This window comes from Eurypyga helias, unplaced genomic scaffold (genome assembly GCF_000690775.1).
Source record: "Eurypyga helias isolate BGI_N326 unplaced genomic scaffold, ASM69077v1 scaffold11191, whole genome shotgun sequence".
Classification (NCBI taxonomy): Eukaryota; Metazoa; Chordata; class Aves; order Eurypygiformes; family Eurypygidae; genus Eurypyga; species Eurypyga helias.
Window position 1 is genome coordinate 16,831 of NW_010230226.1, and position 16,272 is coordinate 33,102.

General features: G+C 43.5%; 1 protein-coding gene across 1 annotated transcript in view; it reads left to right on the forward strand.

Moving 5' to 3' along the window:
* CERS3 (ceramide synthase 3) overlaps window positions 1–15,928 on the forward strand; it is a 31,844-nt gene extending 15,916 nt beyond the window's left edge. The window contains exon 10 of the mRNA XM_010160669.1: window positions 15,797–15,928. Within this exon, the coding sequence (XP_010158971.1) occupies window positions 15,797–15,928 (132 nt within the window). The remainder of the gene's footprint in view (window positions 1–15,796) is intronic.
* Window positions 15,929–16,272: the final 344 nt, after the last annotated feature.

Below are 16,272 nucleotides of genomic sequence, written 5' to 3' on the forward strand. Positions count from 1 at the left end.
GCTGGCTTGCGCGTGCAGCCTGTTTTCCATAGCGGTGGCAAACTTGGCTGTGAAAGCAGCCGGTGCCTCCAGAGCTGTAAAGGCAACGTTGAAAAGAATGGTGTTTGCAAGGCAGCGTTTTTATACCAACATAGTTGTTACAGACATACTCCACACAACTAGCTGTTGCTATTTTAGTGAAATACCAGTAAACCATCATCCTTGTATTAGAAGGGGTTTGTTTCTCTGCCCAAGACTTTGTAGTTTTCATTCAGAAAACAGGCAATTTTTGACATTTTTCTTGAAGCAATAGTTACGAAAAAATGAAGTCATGATGTAACTGGGAATAGGGACTGGTGTTGTTGTTTAACTGAAGTAAGCTCTGAGCGTAGCAAGGGTGTAAGGAATTTTTTCAGTGCCCTCTGTGCCTTGGGCCACCCTGGGATTTTGGGGTCACCGGTGAAAAGCACTGCAGTGCAGCAGTTAACAGCTCCAGGCATCCATCCAGGGGCATGTGACTCCCCGGACCGCGTCCTTCTGGACCATGTCATCGCGCTGTCTGAAAGCGGGCTTGGATGGTACTCTCGGTGGGAAGTGCTGTGGTCCCTCGTGGAAGGACAGGTTAAAGGGTTTCTCTGGGTCACACATAAAAGATGGGACTCGGTGGTGAATGTAACAGGAGGACCCAAGTCTCCAGGATGTCATGTACCCACCAAGTCCTCTGCTGTTATTCAAAGGGTCACACAGAGCTGTGTCCCATCTTGCTTAGAGCTGTGGGTCTGGATTCAATACCCTTATCTCCAGACCGTGGCAGGAGGCTTTGTTAAAGGCAGGAATGAGTACAGAAATGATATCAAGTGCTGCAGTCTTGTGAGTTGGTAACTTCCTCCATGCTTTACTCTTCCTCTTAGGGAAGAGAGAGCTTTTGTGTGAGACTGGCTGGTCAGAAGCTCTTCATCTCAGATGTCACCTCCTCTCTGCACTAATAAAGGAGACTGTTATCCTCAGTCCTCTGGGATAGCTCCTTAGCTGACTGACTTGCTTCAGCAAAAAAGAACTTGGACTATAAATCTTGCAATATCCCTCCTCCCAAAGACTGCAGCCGGAGATGAATAAAATGAGAAAAAAGGAAAGAAGGCAGGAGATGAGCTTGCTCTGTCCCTCTGCGTCCTATTTTCTCAGGCATGGGAGTCTGTGGCACCGGGGCTGGCAGCACAGAGCAGCACTGGTCTCCAGGCTCACCGGGCTTGTGTCACCTTTCCCCTGGTCCGGTCTTCCAGAGATGCCCTACCAACGGGGAAGCTCTGCATCAACAAGCTGAGCTGTACTCGGCTGCTTTGCGTTAAGAATCTTTTCATATTCTATGGGAGTAAACTTGAGGGGACAGGAGTATTACATCTTTCAAAGCCAAGGTGGTTCTTATTTCTGAAAAATACAAAACTACCCAAAAAGGAACCCAAATGACTTATCTCATCTGACATTTAGTGACCCTGTGTATGAGTAAGGCGTACATGAGTAAGAAAAGCCCTTCAAGGTCAGACCGGTAGCCGTGTATCTTAGATTAGTTCTGCTCTGAGAGGAAGAAGGACGTTCTTCGGGGTAATTTCTTTCAGGTTAGGTCAGGCAATTGCAATGTTAGCTGCTGGCTGCCATCTTGATGGCCAAGGCCTTTTGTTGCTAGGAAACTCCGTGTGTTTCTGTAATATTGTTCAATTACATGGTTAAATTACCCACTTGTATCAAGTTGCAAGCACCACTGAAACATGTCTAGTCATCATGTCTGCCCATATGAGAATATTTTAGGAAAATCGAAAAAACATATAGAGAAGTATGTACATATGCACTGATTTAAAATATCTCTCCAGGAAAATCCCGTGGAGATTAAACATTTTATTTCCAAGGTCAGAAAAAGGGAGTGAATGACAGCAGCTTATAGCCACATTATTATGGCAAATTAAGATGTAAAATATATGTTAAAGCCATTACACACTGAATTAAGGTTTTGAGACTGCAGTACGTTAAATCTCGAGAAATATCTGTAAGTTGTAGGAAATGGGCATGATGTCCACATGATTCAGATAGTTGGGGCTGATGCAAAGTCCATCAATGGCAGAAGGTAATGGCAGCTTTTTAATGGACTCTAATGTGACCAGGAATATGTTTTCTTGCTCTTTTAACTGTTTTGTCACCATCAGACTGCCTTCAAGTAAGGGAATGAGCTTCTTAGTAATGAGCACTATTATTTAGGAGGCGTCAGCTGCGGTTTTATTTGGTTTACTCTGGTTCTTTCCTCTTCCTGAAGCAGAAAAGCCTCTGCAACACTGTAAAGCAGGCTTTTGGACTTGTCAGTCTTTAAAATAATTTGCTGGTGTATCTACAATGTTCCTTTTGTATGTTGTACTCAGCAATTAAAGAATTTGGTCGGGTGTATCCTTGTCCATGGTTTGTTCATCCTTATTTGGTCCAAATTCCAAGGGAACAGTGAGAGTTAGTGTTCAAAGAATGATGACAGGGTACGGGTAGCTGAAAATGATAAGAAAATACTATTTTGGGTTTGAAATGAGAGCCCTGAAGTACTTGTTGTGAAGCTTCTGCTGTTTCCAGCAGTCTTTCTTCTACGTCAGCATTTTGTTCTGTCTGAGGATTGCTCTCGCACTGAAAAATCTCTGCCAGTTCGTGCTGACCTTCTTTGCTTCACTCTTTCTCATGTGCTGATGCTGGGATGCCAGCAGAGTTCTTGCCATGGAAACTGGTTAGCGGTATAAAGGCTTCTTAAAGCAGTTACTCCCTTTTCTGTGTCAAAAGACTATATACTGCTAAAACTGTATCCCTAAAAGTGTGTCCGTGGACTAAAATACTTGACGTGCTTTAATATTAATGTGTAGCCAAGGAGTGAAAGTCCTTTGGACATGGACGGAATATGCTCCTATAAAACATGCCCTCACTACTTATATTGAAGAATAATGCGTATTTACACCTGAAGAGGTGCTGGCCTATGTTTCTTTCTACCTATCTTTTTGCAAATTTATCTCTTTAGAGACCTGCTGCAACCCTTTGTAGAAGTTTTTTAATGGTTCCCAAAGGCCATACTGCCTGCTCCTGACTGATGCCTTTAGCTGAGTTTAGTCTGAGGTTATTCAGACTTTCCTTCCCTGGGATCCTTTTATTATATTTCCTCTTTTCTGTACTTCATCTGTTTGCGTCAAACAGAACTTTTATTTTTAATAATCCATTTGAATCTTGTATTTATTTTGTAAGCACATGGGTCCTGGGAGTATGGAATTTCAGTGCAGAACGCGGGGGAGAATATCCTTGTGAGTGAAACAGGCCCACAGCATGTTGTTTAAAGCAATGGGGTTTTTTTGGTTTGCAGGTCCTTAAACATTTTCCTATGGAAGTACATACTTCTGTATGATAAATGTAAGCCCCTAGGACTTGCTTTGCTTTCCTTAGTTACCTTTAGAATCAGATCTCTGTCCTTTAGAATAAGACCATGTACCCACAGTGGTTAAAATCTACTGGTCTGCCTTTATTAATCGTCAGTCCTCAGGCTCTGTTCACCCAGGGGTGCTGTGACAGCAGAGGCAGCACTCACTTTCTCGCTGAATTGCCTTTATTAATCGTCACTCCTCAGGCTCTGTTCATCCAGGGGTGCTGTGACTGCGAACACTCAGCCGCTCTGACAGCGGAGGCAGCACTCACTTTCTCGCTGAACTGTGCAGTACCTTGAGATATTTAAGCCTGAACAGAAATCTTATTTTTAAAACTACAGAGAGAAAAAAAGCTTTATGTAACGTGAAAGTAGAATGGTCTTTAAAGAGGCCATTTAATCTCTTTTGTGGCAAATAGAATCGGATCCCGTGTGCTGCTCGGTGCGCTCTAGACACGCCATAGGTGAGCTCAGCCTGATTGCTCCCAGCTAATAAACTCTGACTTTTAACTTGAGCTGCGAAGGGTCATCGCATGACCCTGGTCATGCACAACAGTGCTGCGCTTCCACACACCTTGCAATTACTGGGATGTGAGAATGAAGCATGAAATGAAATGTATATTTGGTTTTGGCATGCACAGCAGTTTATTGGACTCCTAAAAAGTCAGACTTTCAGCTGTTTTTTTTTTTTTCTTCTTTCTGAAGTAGTAAAAAAATCTATTTTCAGGACATTTATAATGAGAAAGTGAAATGTAATGAGAATTAACACACGCAGTGAGAAGTCATTCATTTCAGAAAAGTGTCATTCCACAGGAGTTAAACAGAGGACAGGGTTTAGTTTCCTAAACCAGAGGCACATAGTGTTGTTTCCTTTTACTTGTGTGCTTTAAGCCTGTAACTGCGCCAGTGGCCATCAGGGTGCTGATAAAACAGACCAGAGAAGTGTGTTTGCCTTTATTCCATGTAGTCATTTTAAAAGCAGTAATATATCTCAGAGGATAATGATAATCTCGTTAGTTACAATTTCATGACTCTGCGGAGCTCAGAAGTTGTGGAAAAGCTTTCACTGGAGATTCTGTGGTTACTTTCTAGACTGGGAAGGACCGGGACACGCTGATGTGCTGCTTTGGCATTTGAATTCTCTGAACGTTTAACACAAACATAAGTCAGATTGAACTAGATTAGTAGGGTTTGCACTTTCCCCATTTTAAAGGAAAATGGCCCACGGAGAAGTTGGCTTTGTTGGTTCTCAACAGATAAATATTTACAGCAGGTTTTCTCATGAGGATAGCTTATTAGGGGAACAAAATAGGACAGATGAAAGTTTTCCCTCTTAGAGATGAAAACCAGTCTATCTGGGAACCTTCCCAGTTGATTCAAATTATTGCTTTTGGGACATGAGGTTTTTAATAGCCTGGAGATGGGAGCAAGCCAGCCAGGTCAGCAGCGTGAAGGCTCATGCCCTAGTAAAGGGAAATTACTTCCTGTTATGACTTTCTTTCATCTGCATATTTCCCATTCTGCTACAGCAATCTAGTTGAGCCCAAAGCCTGGCTACATGTCTCACTTTATGCTGCCAAATTCGTCGGGGGGAGGAGGGGTGAGAGGCAGGCAGAAGAAAGCGTAAGAGAGTGAGCGGTTTGCTGGCGGGTATGTACCATGATAGGCAAAGAGGAGCACAGTCGCTGCGTGCACGCTGGGGAGCTCTGGATCCCTGCCCTTACTGGGCATCGTGAGTCACGGCTGCCTCAGTAATGCATATTGTCAAAGTGTGTAGGCCAGCAGAGTCTTTCAAAGAGGAAGAGTCTCCAGATCTTGACTGCACAGATGTTACGTGCCAATCCGAGCGTTACAAGGCATATTGCTATTTACGTCTCTTCTTTTTATCCAGATTATGAAAGGGGTCAGCAGCTGAGCAGTGGCTTCCAGGGAGGTGGGTTATACCTCAGATTTCAAAACAGCAACCACATTCTTTGCTGGAATTTTGATGGTTTTTAGATTTTATTTTATTTTGACAAACTGTACTTAGAATGTCCATAATTCTACACCACCGTTCACTTGAATTTTATTTAAAAATCAGGTAAATTTTAGAAAACTTGACAACCATTGTGACCATTCTGGAGGAATGAACTAATGAGAGGCTGAAGAAGAAAATTTTCCAGGCATTAGATTGGAATAGATGGGCTTGTGGACATATGCTGGGGTGGGAGCGTTAGGGCAAAGTACCCTTCCACAGCCCTGTTATGCACACACAAGACTGCAAGCGCAGGCTCAGTCCTCTGGCCATAGTCCAACACTTGGGGTGTGTAGATGCTCCCTCTGCCCCTCTTACGTTAGCTGGGCCATAAACGGGGCTGTGCAGGTCTCGTGCATGCTGCAATAAAGTCTACTGTTTCCAGAGTTGCTGAATTTGACTTTGGTAGGGGCTGCAGATGACCACTGCCTCTAAGAATAGCACATCAGAACTATATTTTCAGAACCTCATTGCAGCCTTCCAGTACCTGAAGGGGCTACAAGGATGCTGGGAGAGGACTTTTTACAAGGGCCTGTAGTGACAGGACAAGGGGGAACGGGTTTAAATTGAAAGCGGGGAGGTTTAGATTAGATATCAGGAAGAAATTCTTCTCGGAGAGGGTGGTGAGGCACTGGAACAGGTTGCCCAGAGAAGCTGTGGATGCCCCATCCCTGGAAGTGTCCAAGGCCAGGCTGGATGAGGCTTGGAGCAACCTGGTCTAGTGGAAGGTGTCCCTGCCCATGGCAGGGGGGTTGGAACTGGATGATCTTTAAGGTCCCTTCCAACCCAAACCATTCTGTGATTCTATGATATGTCTTTTTGGAAGCAAAGCTCCCTGCCCTGGCCAGTGCAGCAGGAGCCTGTGGTGCTGATACCGCGCCAGGTTCTCAGCTGGTATAACTGAGCGCAGCTCTGCTTGGAGCCAGTGGGTTTGTGTTCGTTTCACCAGCAATGGATCTGGCCAAACAAGCACCCCCACCCCTCGCTCTGCATGTACGTCTGGCACAAGGCAGCTCTACTTTTAGTAAATCCCTGATCTAAATGATACTTTTTATGTGAAAGTTCCTAATTCAGATAGGAGACAAATGTTGGTAAAGTTTTTGCTTCAAAATTAATTGATTTACCTTGCTGTTCACAGAAGGGCGTTTGCTGACAGGTTTTCTGGCTTCCCTTGTTAACTGCTCATATCTTTTAATTTTCTAGCAGGATATTTATGAAACGTTCCATTTGTTGCTGGATTTATATCTATGCATCTATGTAAAAGCTATATATAAAGTAGTGTGCATATGTATTCATTTTTCCAATTGCCAAAAATCGGTTTGCAGAGCAAACCCCAGGACTTCCACAGAATTTTTGATGCCTTCATTTACTCTTTTTAATATATACTGCAGAGGTTGGAATTGTGACTTGGTTACGAGGTAATTCTCACGCGTTCAGAGGGTTCACAGTACTGCAAGCTGCTGAAGTGATTTAAAAAGTTGAAAAAAGGGAGTTAATGATAGATTAATATCAATTGAGAAAGGAAATTGTCCTATCTTGTATTTAAAGAAAATATGTTTCCCTTGGGGCGGGCATCTGGCAATGCTCCATAATCCTTATTACACAAGAAGAAGGGAGGAAATCTTGAAAGGAGCAGTCTCTCCTCTGTAACACAGTTCTAATGACTTCTGACCAGGCACAGCGCACCGCAAAGTTCACATCATCAAAAAGCAAACAAACCAACCTGATCAGTCTGATCAGGTAGAGGTGGGTGGGAGGCGTGTGAGTGTGGGATTTGGCTCCCCTAACTTAAGCTGTGCCTAGCTCAAGGTCAAGGATCCCTCTGCAACCAGTGGAGAGACATCTCCAGATAGGAATTCTGTGTGTCCAGTGTGGTCACCCCAGCAGTGCTGGGGCAGGTCACCCTCTGGGGAGACCCATTTCTCGTTCCCGTGGTTATAGAGCAGTCCGAGATAACAGTCTCTGAGTAGATACCTGACTTTCAGAATGCTGAACTTCAGGGAAGTAAATATCCCTCAGGTGACATGAGCACACAAGTCCCAGGGACTTCTAATGCGATTTAAGAACCTTTGTTCCTTAGGTGCCTCCTTACAGTGTCCTATATCCAGCCTGGGTATCAGGATGTTTAGGAATACGGTATTGAAACGATGTTGGGTATTGTAATATGAATGTCAAATGGAAAGGCATGGCTTGTTAGTTATGTGACTCAAAAATTTGGTAATTTGGTAGTATTTAAGTACAAGGATAATATTCAATAATGTTTAAGTACAGGGCTAGCCTTTAGATACATAACACAGGAATGAAATGCCTCCTAACAATGGAAGTAGAGAAATGAGCACCTCATTGGACACGTTACATTTACACAGTTGTATACTTGGTGGTTTCAGGTTAGTTAAATAGTGCTACAAGACTTCGGGAGGAGTGTTCTCTAGCAGCTGTGCTGGTTCAAAACATTCCTCTGAAGCACAGTAGCGTACCTCCCCAAGTGAGAAAAGTGTGAGTGTCTGCTCAGCTCTTTTGTACCTAAAAAGGCATTTATAAGGACTAAAAGTGCATGTTCTGATAAAAGTTCATACCATCAAACTCCTTGGCTTAATGCAAGTTCTGGCCTAGGGTAAAAAAAGTTCACTATACAGAACAGCATCAAATGCCTATTATGTTGTTCTTTGTTTCTTTGCCAACTGTGGATTTAAAATTGGAATAATTCAAAAAGCAGTGGGACATTATGACTCACTCGGTACCTCCTGGGCTTTTGACATTATCGTAAAGCCGCATAGACTCGAGTGCAAGGTTTAGTTAGTGGATTTCAATAACACAGCTAGCAGACTTTATTGAAACCACAGAGTACCTGATTAACTGTAAACAATGATTTATTTCTTCTGAACAGTCAGGGTATTATAGTTCCCATCACAGGTGTGTTACGCTGAGTGACAATGCAAGTGATATTTTTTTGAGGTTAAATTTACTCCTTCAATCAAAATCAGGGACATTTTCTAATAGTAACATCTAGTTTTATAAGGCTATTCTTTTCAATATTTCTAGAATTAGTGTGACTTTTAATTTGTTTTTCACATGTCATTTTTGAGTTCCTTCTGCAAACTCCCATTAGAAAGCTTGGAGAACGTGTATTCATAGGAGAGAGAGATTAAATAAGAGGAGTTTTGGCCACAAGATGCCCCATACAATTAATCTAGGCAGTCTGCATCTTCATTTAAAAACTGCAAAAAGCAGAGTCCAACAGCACATCTTCCACTGAATATCAACTTTATTTGTGTTGCCTAGTGTGTATAAGCTGAAAAGGGAAATATCTTTTCCAATAAAATCTTCCAGGCTGGAAACATAGAACAGTTTGCTTGAATCCAAATGTATATTGCTTAGTCTCCACAGGAACGTAAAGATGTATTAAGTCATGTGTCAGCTGAGTTGAATTATTAATGTTGAATTAAACATGTTGAACTCGGAGATTCATCAACTTTATAGCAGTGTTTGTTAGAAACGTACCCCCTTCTATCTGTTTGGACTGACTTTTTATTATCTCTCTTGTTTATTATCTCTTTTATTTGAGTCAGTGGTTGCTGATCTGACTAATAACTTTCATCTTTGTACTGCAAGCTGTTTCCATATGTGCAGGTGCTGTGGAATTTATTGTCTTTACATTGAAAAATCAAGATCTAGTCAATATGTTTGTAGATATTTAAAAGAAACTATTCTTAAGGTAGAATTAAGGTATAAGATTTAGGACATTTTGATTTTAATGTAAGAGATATTTAAGTGTCAGGAAAATTTGACTAAAGGATAAAAATAAATATTTGAAAATCCAAAAATCTGAATTTCACCAAATAAAAAGAAACCATAATTAAAATTCCAGAATCAGCTGCAAATTGCCCTATATATCTACCTTATATATCTGTACCTGGTAGAAGAGCTCCAGTAACTCTGTGGATGTAAATTATGCTTACGTAAAAGGCTAAAATGTATTTCCTTGAGCCCTCATGCCTTCATGAGAGAGACCTAGCTTTCTCTGTGTTTCTGAGAACCAAGCAGCTACCTGGGGGCTCAGTGATTGTACAGAACTGTGCAGTTGTAAATAGACGAAAAAATGGAAGAAATGTGTTTTCTGTGGCACCCGTTAATTACAATAGCATGTTCCTGTGTGAGCATACGGCCTGGCTTATCTCGGGTGCAGGGTCATTCTTAGGGTCAGTCTATGAGCTGACTGATGGCCTGCATTGCAGTAGGAGGTCTGTGTTGTCTGCAGAATGAACAGACTAAGCTGTGATACACCAAGTCAATGGGGATTATGCTGGAAGCTACAACGTTGTACTCCCAAACAGATGCAGTTCTAATAGTATGAACGTGCTCAGGGTGATGTAGCCATCGGATCCTCTGGGGACTGTGCTGTCTCTATGGAGAGTGAGGGAATGGTGTAAGTTTGGAAGGGACCTTAAAGATCATCTAGTTCCAACCCCCTGGCATGGGCAGGGACACCTTCCACTAGACCAGGTTGCTCCAAGCCTCATCCAGCCTGGCCTTGGACACTTCCAGGGATGGGGCATCCACAGCTTCTCTGGGAACCTGTTCCAGTGCCTCTCTGGGAAGAATTCCTTCTTTAATCTAAATCCACCCTCTTTCAGTTTAAAGCCATTACCCCTTGTCCTAATACCTGGTGTATTAGCATGTGCGATTCTGGATTCTGGCTGATGCTATCGGGGCAGAAGCTGGCGTTCATGTTACGATTTTTGTCACAACTTCATTGTTTTCTGTGGAAAAGTTACAGTGATGGAATGTGCAGATAATGCTGAAGTGAAGGGCTAGAATTGAGATTTATTGAACACATTCAAATTTCCTGGCATTTAAAGATACAGAAATCTAGTATTGATGTCCTCTAATTGCCCTTTAAAAGCAGTAACATTTTTTTAAAAAAATCTAGTTACAGAGCTAAAAATATCCCTTGAAACAGTGTAATTGTCCTTTGACTGTGACCGTTGATTCAGTAAGAGTCTTTCAAGTGTCAGTGCATATCTGCAGCTAAACTTTTTGGTTCATGCAATAAGCAAAGGATGAGGTCATTGCTGTTCCTGGTGAGGTTCCTCCACGTCACTCTCTCAAGAAATAAATGAACGATCTAGTAAAAGACTTAGGATTTAGTGACTGCTCGTTATTTATTTATGACTCCATTTTAATTAGTGTTTCTGTTCAGTTACACAAATCTTGTAGGAGTTGGAACTTTTAAGTTTTTACTCTGAGCTGATTTTAGTTTGGTGGCAGATCTTACTACACTGAAAATGATGTAGTTGAGAGGGAGTTTGTCAGTAGATACAAACAGCAGCTTCAATTTTGATCCCTGTGTGACTTTAACTGTAGCCAGTGAGACGAAGCGAGTGAAAAGTCAGCAAAGCCTGGAGCGGCAGGCTCCTGGGAACAGCAAAGCGTCTGCAGTAAAGGGGAGCTGCGGCTATGCTGGCTGCATCTTCCCTGTCAGTGTCCTCCTCCTCTAGGAGGAGTGAGCTCAGCTTCCCAAATTAATTGGGTTTAGTCTTGTCCAGACAGGGGCAAAGTTGAAATCTCCTCATGCTGCTGAGAAACCTTGAGTCGGTGTTGATCCTGCCAGATGAGGTAGGCCCAGTACATCTCCAACCCCACACAAGGACTGGTGAGAAAGAGCTTGAACTGGTACGGACTGATCTTGCCTACTTCGGCTTGTGGTGAGGCGCAGCAAGCTTGTGTCACCCTCTCAAACGAACATTCCCCTACCAGTGAGCTCCCAAGATGACACCATGGTTTTGTGAAGTAGACGTGACACTGCTGTCTTCATAATGCCAACTGAGGTCATTGCATGCCTCTCAGCAAGCACGTGCCTTTCTCAGGGAAAAGCTGGATTGGAAACTCATTCATTAAAAAATTGCTGTAGCAACTGACCTGCACCTCAGAAACATCTGCTCAGACGTCTCTTGGCCAGATTCTTTCCCCCCGTGCTGTCTCGCTGGCTCTCTCTCTTTCGGAGCATGCCATGGAACAGCTTACATTTTGGGAGCTCGACTTTACAACCTGCCGACAGCCACTTTGACCGGACGCTGTCTGTGCTAGCAAGTGCCCTTCCCCTTCGGAGAAAGCAGAAGGCACGTTGCTGAGGCTTCCTCACTGTTCATGGGATTGATCCACATTGCTACAATATATTTTTGCCTTTTTTACGCTGCTGGGCACTGTCGTGCCCTCTGCTCTTACACTTCCCACTTCAACTGCCGCGTAGCAGACACGAAGCCGTGGCTGCATTGCAGCCTCAGTCTGCCTGTGGACAAAGATGCCGCGTGCCCGGTGAAGGGGAGCGGGAGAGGAGGGTGTTGTGTGCCCTGTCCCACTTCTCCACCAGCGAGCTTCCGATCGTATCAGCGGCATGGGAGCAGGAAAACCACACTTCCGTATCAATTCCAGCATGGCTGTGCCCTTCTCCCAGTGCTCTCCTCAGCTGGAGCAGAACGAATGCAGTGCCAAGAGCTTGTCAAGAGGGAGGTGATTTCCGAGTGCTTTATTGAGAGACAAACTTGCCCAATTAGGAGTAAATTCTCTGTTAGTTTAGATGGTGATCTGACCAGTGTTTTTCTGCTTACCAGAGGCTGGGAAGTGGCCTATGAAGTTTGCTCATCTCAGTTTCAAGAAGTCCTCCTCGGTGAAGTCTCTTGGAAGGCCCTTTACTGTTCATGTAATAAGACGTGGTGCTAATGGCTTGAATGATACATGTCCTAACAGCAGTGAAATGCAAGAAGCCAAAACTACCTTAACAAATACGGTTCATTTAACTAAAAGAGGCAGACTGAGCAGCAGGTGGAAGGGTTAAACAAAAGGAAAAAAGATTATAAAAGTTTGCGGCTTTGGCTCCACTACAAATGGCTCTCTTGCAGACTTTATAGCATTAGTGTTGCTACTCATAAACCTTGAAACCATTCATCCATTTAGAAAGATTAAATTGGTTAGTCATCCAGAACATAAAATATACACATCCAGTTTGTCTGTTACCCTGAACCATCTGAAGTACGATAAATGCAGTTGATACCATTAAACCGAAGCCCTGAGGATTAACGATGGCCTCAGCTGTGGTATTTACAGTTTGCCAGCTCTTGTGTTTCTGATGGTATATTCATCTCTTGTTGCTCAGGGACAGTAAGAGCAGAGTCTTTGAGCTGGAAAACACAACTATAATATATGATGTGAGGGACTCAGAGAAAACATCTTGGTATTAAAGCAGGGAAAATCCTAGAAATGTTACGTTTATTGTTACGCTTAGAAGGTCAGAGTTAAGAGGCACAAGCTTCCCTTATGATATCTTAATGTATTTGTGATGGTCTGTTAAACAGTTTGCAAAGGCAGGTTGGTTTGGTTTTCTAGTTACAGATGAAGCTATTTCTATTTAAAGTTCTGTTCTGTCACTTAAGCAAGCTAGACAAAAACGGCCGGACTCTTCCAAGGCAAGAATCTGTAGAGGCACTTGGTCAAGAAGCAGGTTCATGAATAAAAGTATAATAACAGTTTAGATTTGATTTAGAAGCATTGTTGAAAATTAATATAAGGATTTCAGAAGTAGTACTCTAAAAATTGCTTCAGACTAGAAAGAAATTTAATTTCTGCTGCTTTGGGATATGTAAGACATTATCTCAAATGCAGGGATTTCCAGTGTGCTGAAAAACCCATTTACATGTTTTTTAATTACTACATATAGTGCCTTTAATCAGAGCATCCAGCTTGACAGCATTAAAACTGGGAAGCGCATCCTATCGGTTTCCAGTTCCATGCTGGCAATGCCAGCTCATCCCTATAGGAACCAGGAATTGATGTTGTGCATCAGTTGTCGCTCAAAGGGAAGCAGGGTGCCAGCTATTCTTAAGCATATGCTTGAGTACCAGCAGCTTCTGCGGGCCACAATGAGGTACTCGAGATGAAACACGCGCTCGGGAACTTGACTGACTCGTTTCTATTCACAGTGAGCACAAGAGCCCTCTTCCCTTCTCCCTCCCACATCTGCAGCCTCAGCCAGAGACTGCTCAGGAAGACGAGAGCACTTGAGTGAGTCTGGCACGTTCTGCATCAGACGCTGGACTTGGGTGTAGTTTGCTTTTCTTTTTCTGAAATGTTTCTGGTGGTGAAAAATGAACGAGCTCCCCCCCACACCCTCAACATTTGTCTTTGACTGCAAATACAAATCGCGAAACTACCAGGAGCGAGAGAGGTGATCTGAAAGAGGCAGAACCTCATAAATTGTGTGGGAAAGGCTGCCTTTCCTTTTCTCTAACTGATGGCATGCCAAGTTTATTTTACAGTATTTACAGTAAGATTTGTTTGTTTTGATACCCTTTGTATGTTGTTAGGGAAAAGGCAAAAGAAAACCTCCAGGAAGTTTATAGTTTCTGATGAGACGGTGTTTAGGCTTTAATTTTCTTCCTAGTCCTATGCACGTTACCAGAAGTGTACTATATAAAGGGATATGAGATTGCAGTCATTTATTTTCTCTATATGAATTTGGTGCTTAAGAAAGACCTCAGAACATCTGGCGAAGAAAGTGAAATCGTTAGTTCCCTCAGAGAGCAGGTACAGGACAGTCAGGAGCAGCACTGCTTTCTCCTTTCTGTGCCTCATCTCTGGCCTTGGCATGTCCCTCCAGAGGCAGGAAGAATGTGCGGGCCTGTGCCTCTTGAGCTGAGGGCTGGACAGAGGACACGGAGATCAGATGTATCCATGGCGGAGCGGTCCCGGTGTAGCTGTACGGGCAGATTGTCTGCGCGAGGGCTAACATGCCTGCCCGTCCTGCTCTTGTAGCCTTGCTGCGCCGCTTTGGGCCTACAAGGAAGCTGGGGGGGACTTTTTACAAGGGTCTGTAGCGACAGGACAAGGGGTAATGGGTTTAAGTTGAAAACAGGGAGGTATAGATTAGATATCAGGAAGGAATTCTTCCCGGAGAGGGTGGGGAGGCACTGGGACACCCAGGCCAGTCTGGAGGAGGCTTGGAGCAACCTGGTCTAGTGCAAGGTGTCCCTGCCCATGGCAGGGAGGTTGGAACTAGATGATCTTTAAGGTCCCTTCCAACCCGAGCTATTCTGTGATTCTTTGTGAAAGGGAAATAGAGGTGTTTGGTTTTAATGCCAAAGCCTTGATTCTTTGAGCCAAACTTCTGAACGCACTGGAGGGTCTTGGGTTGTGGTAGGAGTTGAGAAATAAGAGATTAATGGTCTAGTTTATGTGCCGCAACAAATAGCACAGAATTCTGTTACCTCTCCCTAATCTTCACTGTGAAATACTGGGGAGACACAACGATGTTTCCCTGTGTGGTGGAAACGTTTGTTAGCAAGTGTTGTGTTTGTCTGTGGATGAAGCGTGGTTGCCAAATCTTAGAAGCTGTTCCTATAGAGCTGTGATTTTCACAAGGGCAAACCGTCTTGCTGGCCTCCTTTCATCCTTGCTAATGGAGGAGCCACCCCCTTCTCCCTGGCAATTCCCTTAGAGGATGATGCTCCCAACAAATAGGGGATAGCTGTATAGAGACGTGGCCTCCCCTACGCAAACGTGGGCATGATGTATATGCCATCAAGCAGGTAAGATTGTTTTAGGGTCGGTCAGTCTCTTCAAGCGAAGTTAATACCAGGAGATGCTGCACAGCTAGTCCCTGTTTGGTTTGCACCTGCCAGAAGCAGGCAGCCTCTCAACTCCTGTGTTTGGGCCAGTGTATTCATCACATTTAGCTTTTAGGCAATATTCTTTTCATCTTCCCTGCACTTCACAATTATTAATGAATCCCACAGCGCCCAGGGATTACTAGTAACGCTTTGCAAGGGAAAGCGGAAACAAGCAAGAAAAGGTCAAACGACTGGGCCAAGGTCAGGGGGAGAAATTTTATCTAAAGAACATTAGGTTCTGCAACATTAAAGTGGTGTTACCTGGTTTCTCCCCAGAGTCAGCCTCTATTTTGTAGGGAGGGAGTGTTCTAGGGGCAGTTATGTCTAATGTACTTAAAACTCCTCTTTCTTTTATTCCCTTTAGCACCTTTTTCCTGAGGCAAATGAAGGACAGGGGAGTTTTGTTTTCAGAGGATGATGGGGAATTTCCAAGAAGGGAGAGTGTCTCATGTTCTGGAAATTTTGTGCTCCATCTTTTATTTTTGCAGTTACAAATAGGGGCACCTGAATAATGAAATTAATAGACTGGGTTTTTTCGAAATCATTGCAAAGGTCCAGATACCCAGTTCACATTAAAAAATATGACCAGCTTGTCTGGGAATCACTGGCCTTTTTGGAAGGTCTATCCTGCACTGATAAGAGCAGTCTGGTAACTTACCTGACAGTAAACAGCAAGTACAGGATATGTTCACGGTGCTTTCTTCTCCCTAGGATCTGAAAGATGACCGGAGCGATGAAGAGGAAGAAGACTCTGTTACAGATAACGAAGAGGAGTCCACAAAGAATGGCAGCAAGAATGGCTGTGGGTCAAGCAAACACCTCCTGAACAGCAGTCACCACTAGCTCCCTCCTGCCTCACTTCCTGCAGTGATTTCTGCTCTGGTTTTCACCCAACCTACAGGATAGAATTTAAAGGCTTATGAGAGACTGTGATTGATTTATTGTCGGCTACTGAACCTGGAAAAAAGCCCAGTTTAGAGGGGAGGGAAAAATTGCATAACATGACAAAATGTGTTAATGACCCACTTTCTGAGCTGTCGCACAGTGTTTGGCCACACTGACTGTGCCACTCTGCCAGTGTTCAAGAAGGGCAAAGCTCAGGAGCATCAGATCCTTTAGGGCCCATGGACTCTGATGTCGTTTTTCCATCTGATATAAGCTATAATTCCCCGAACAGTGTAATTCAC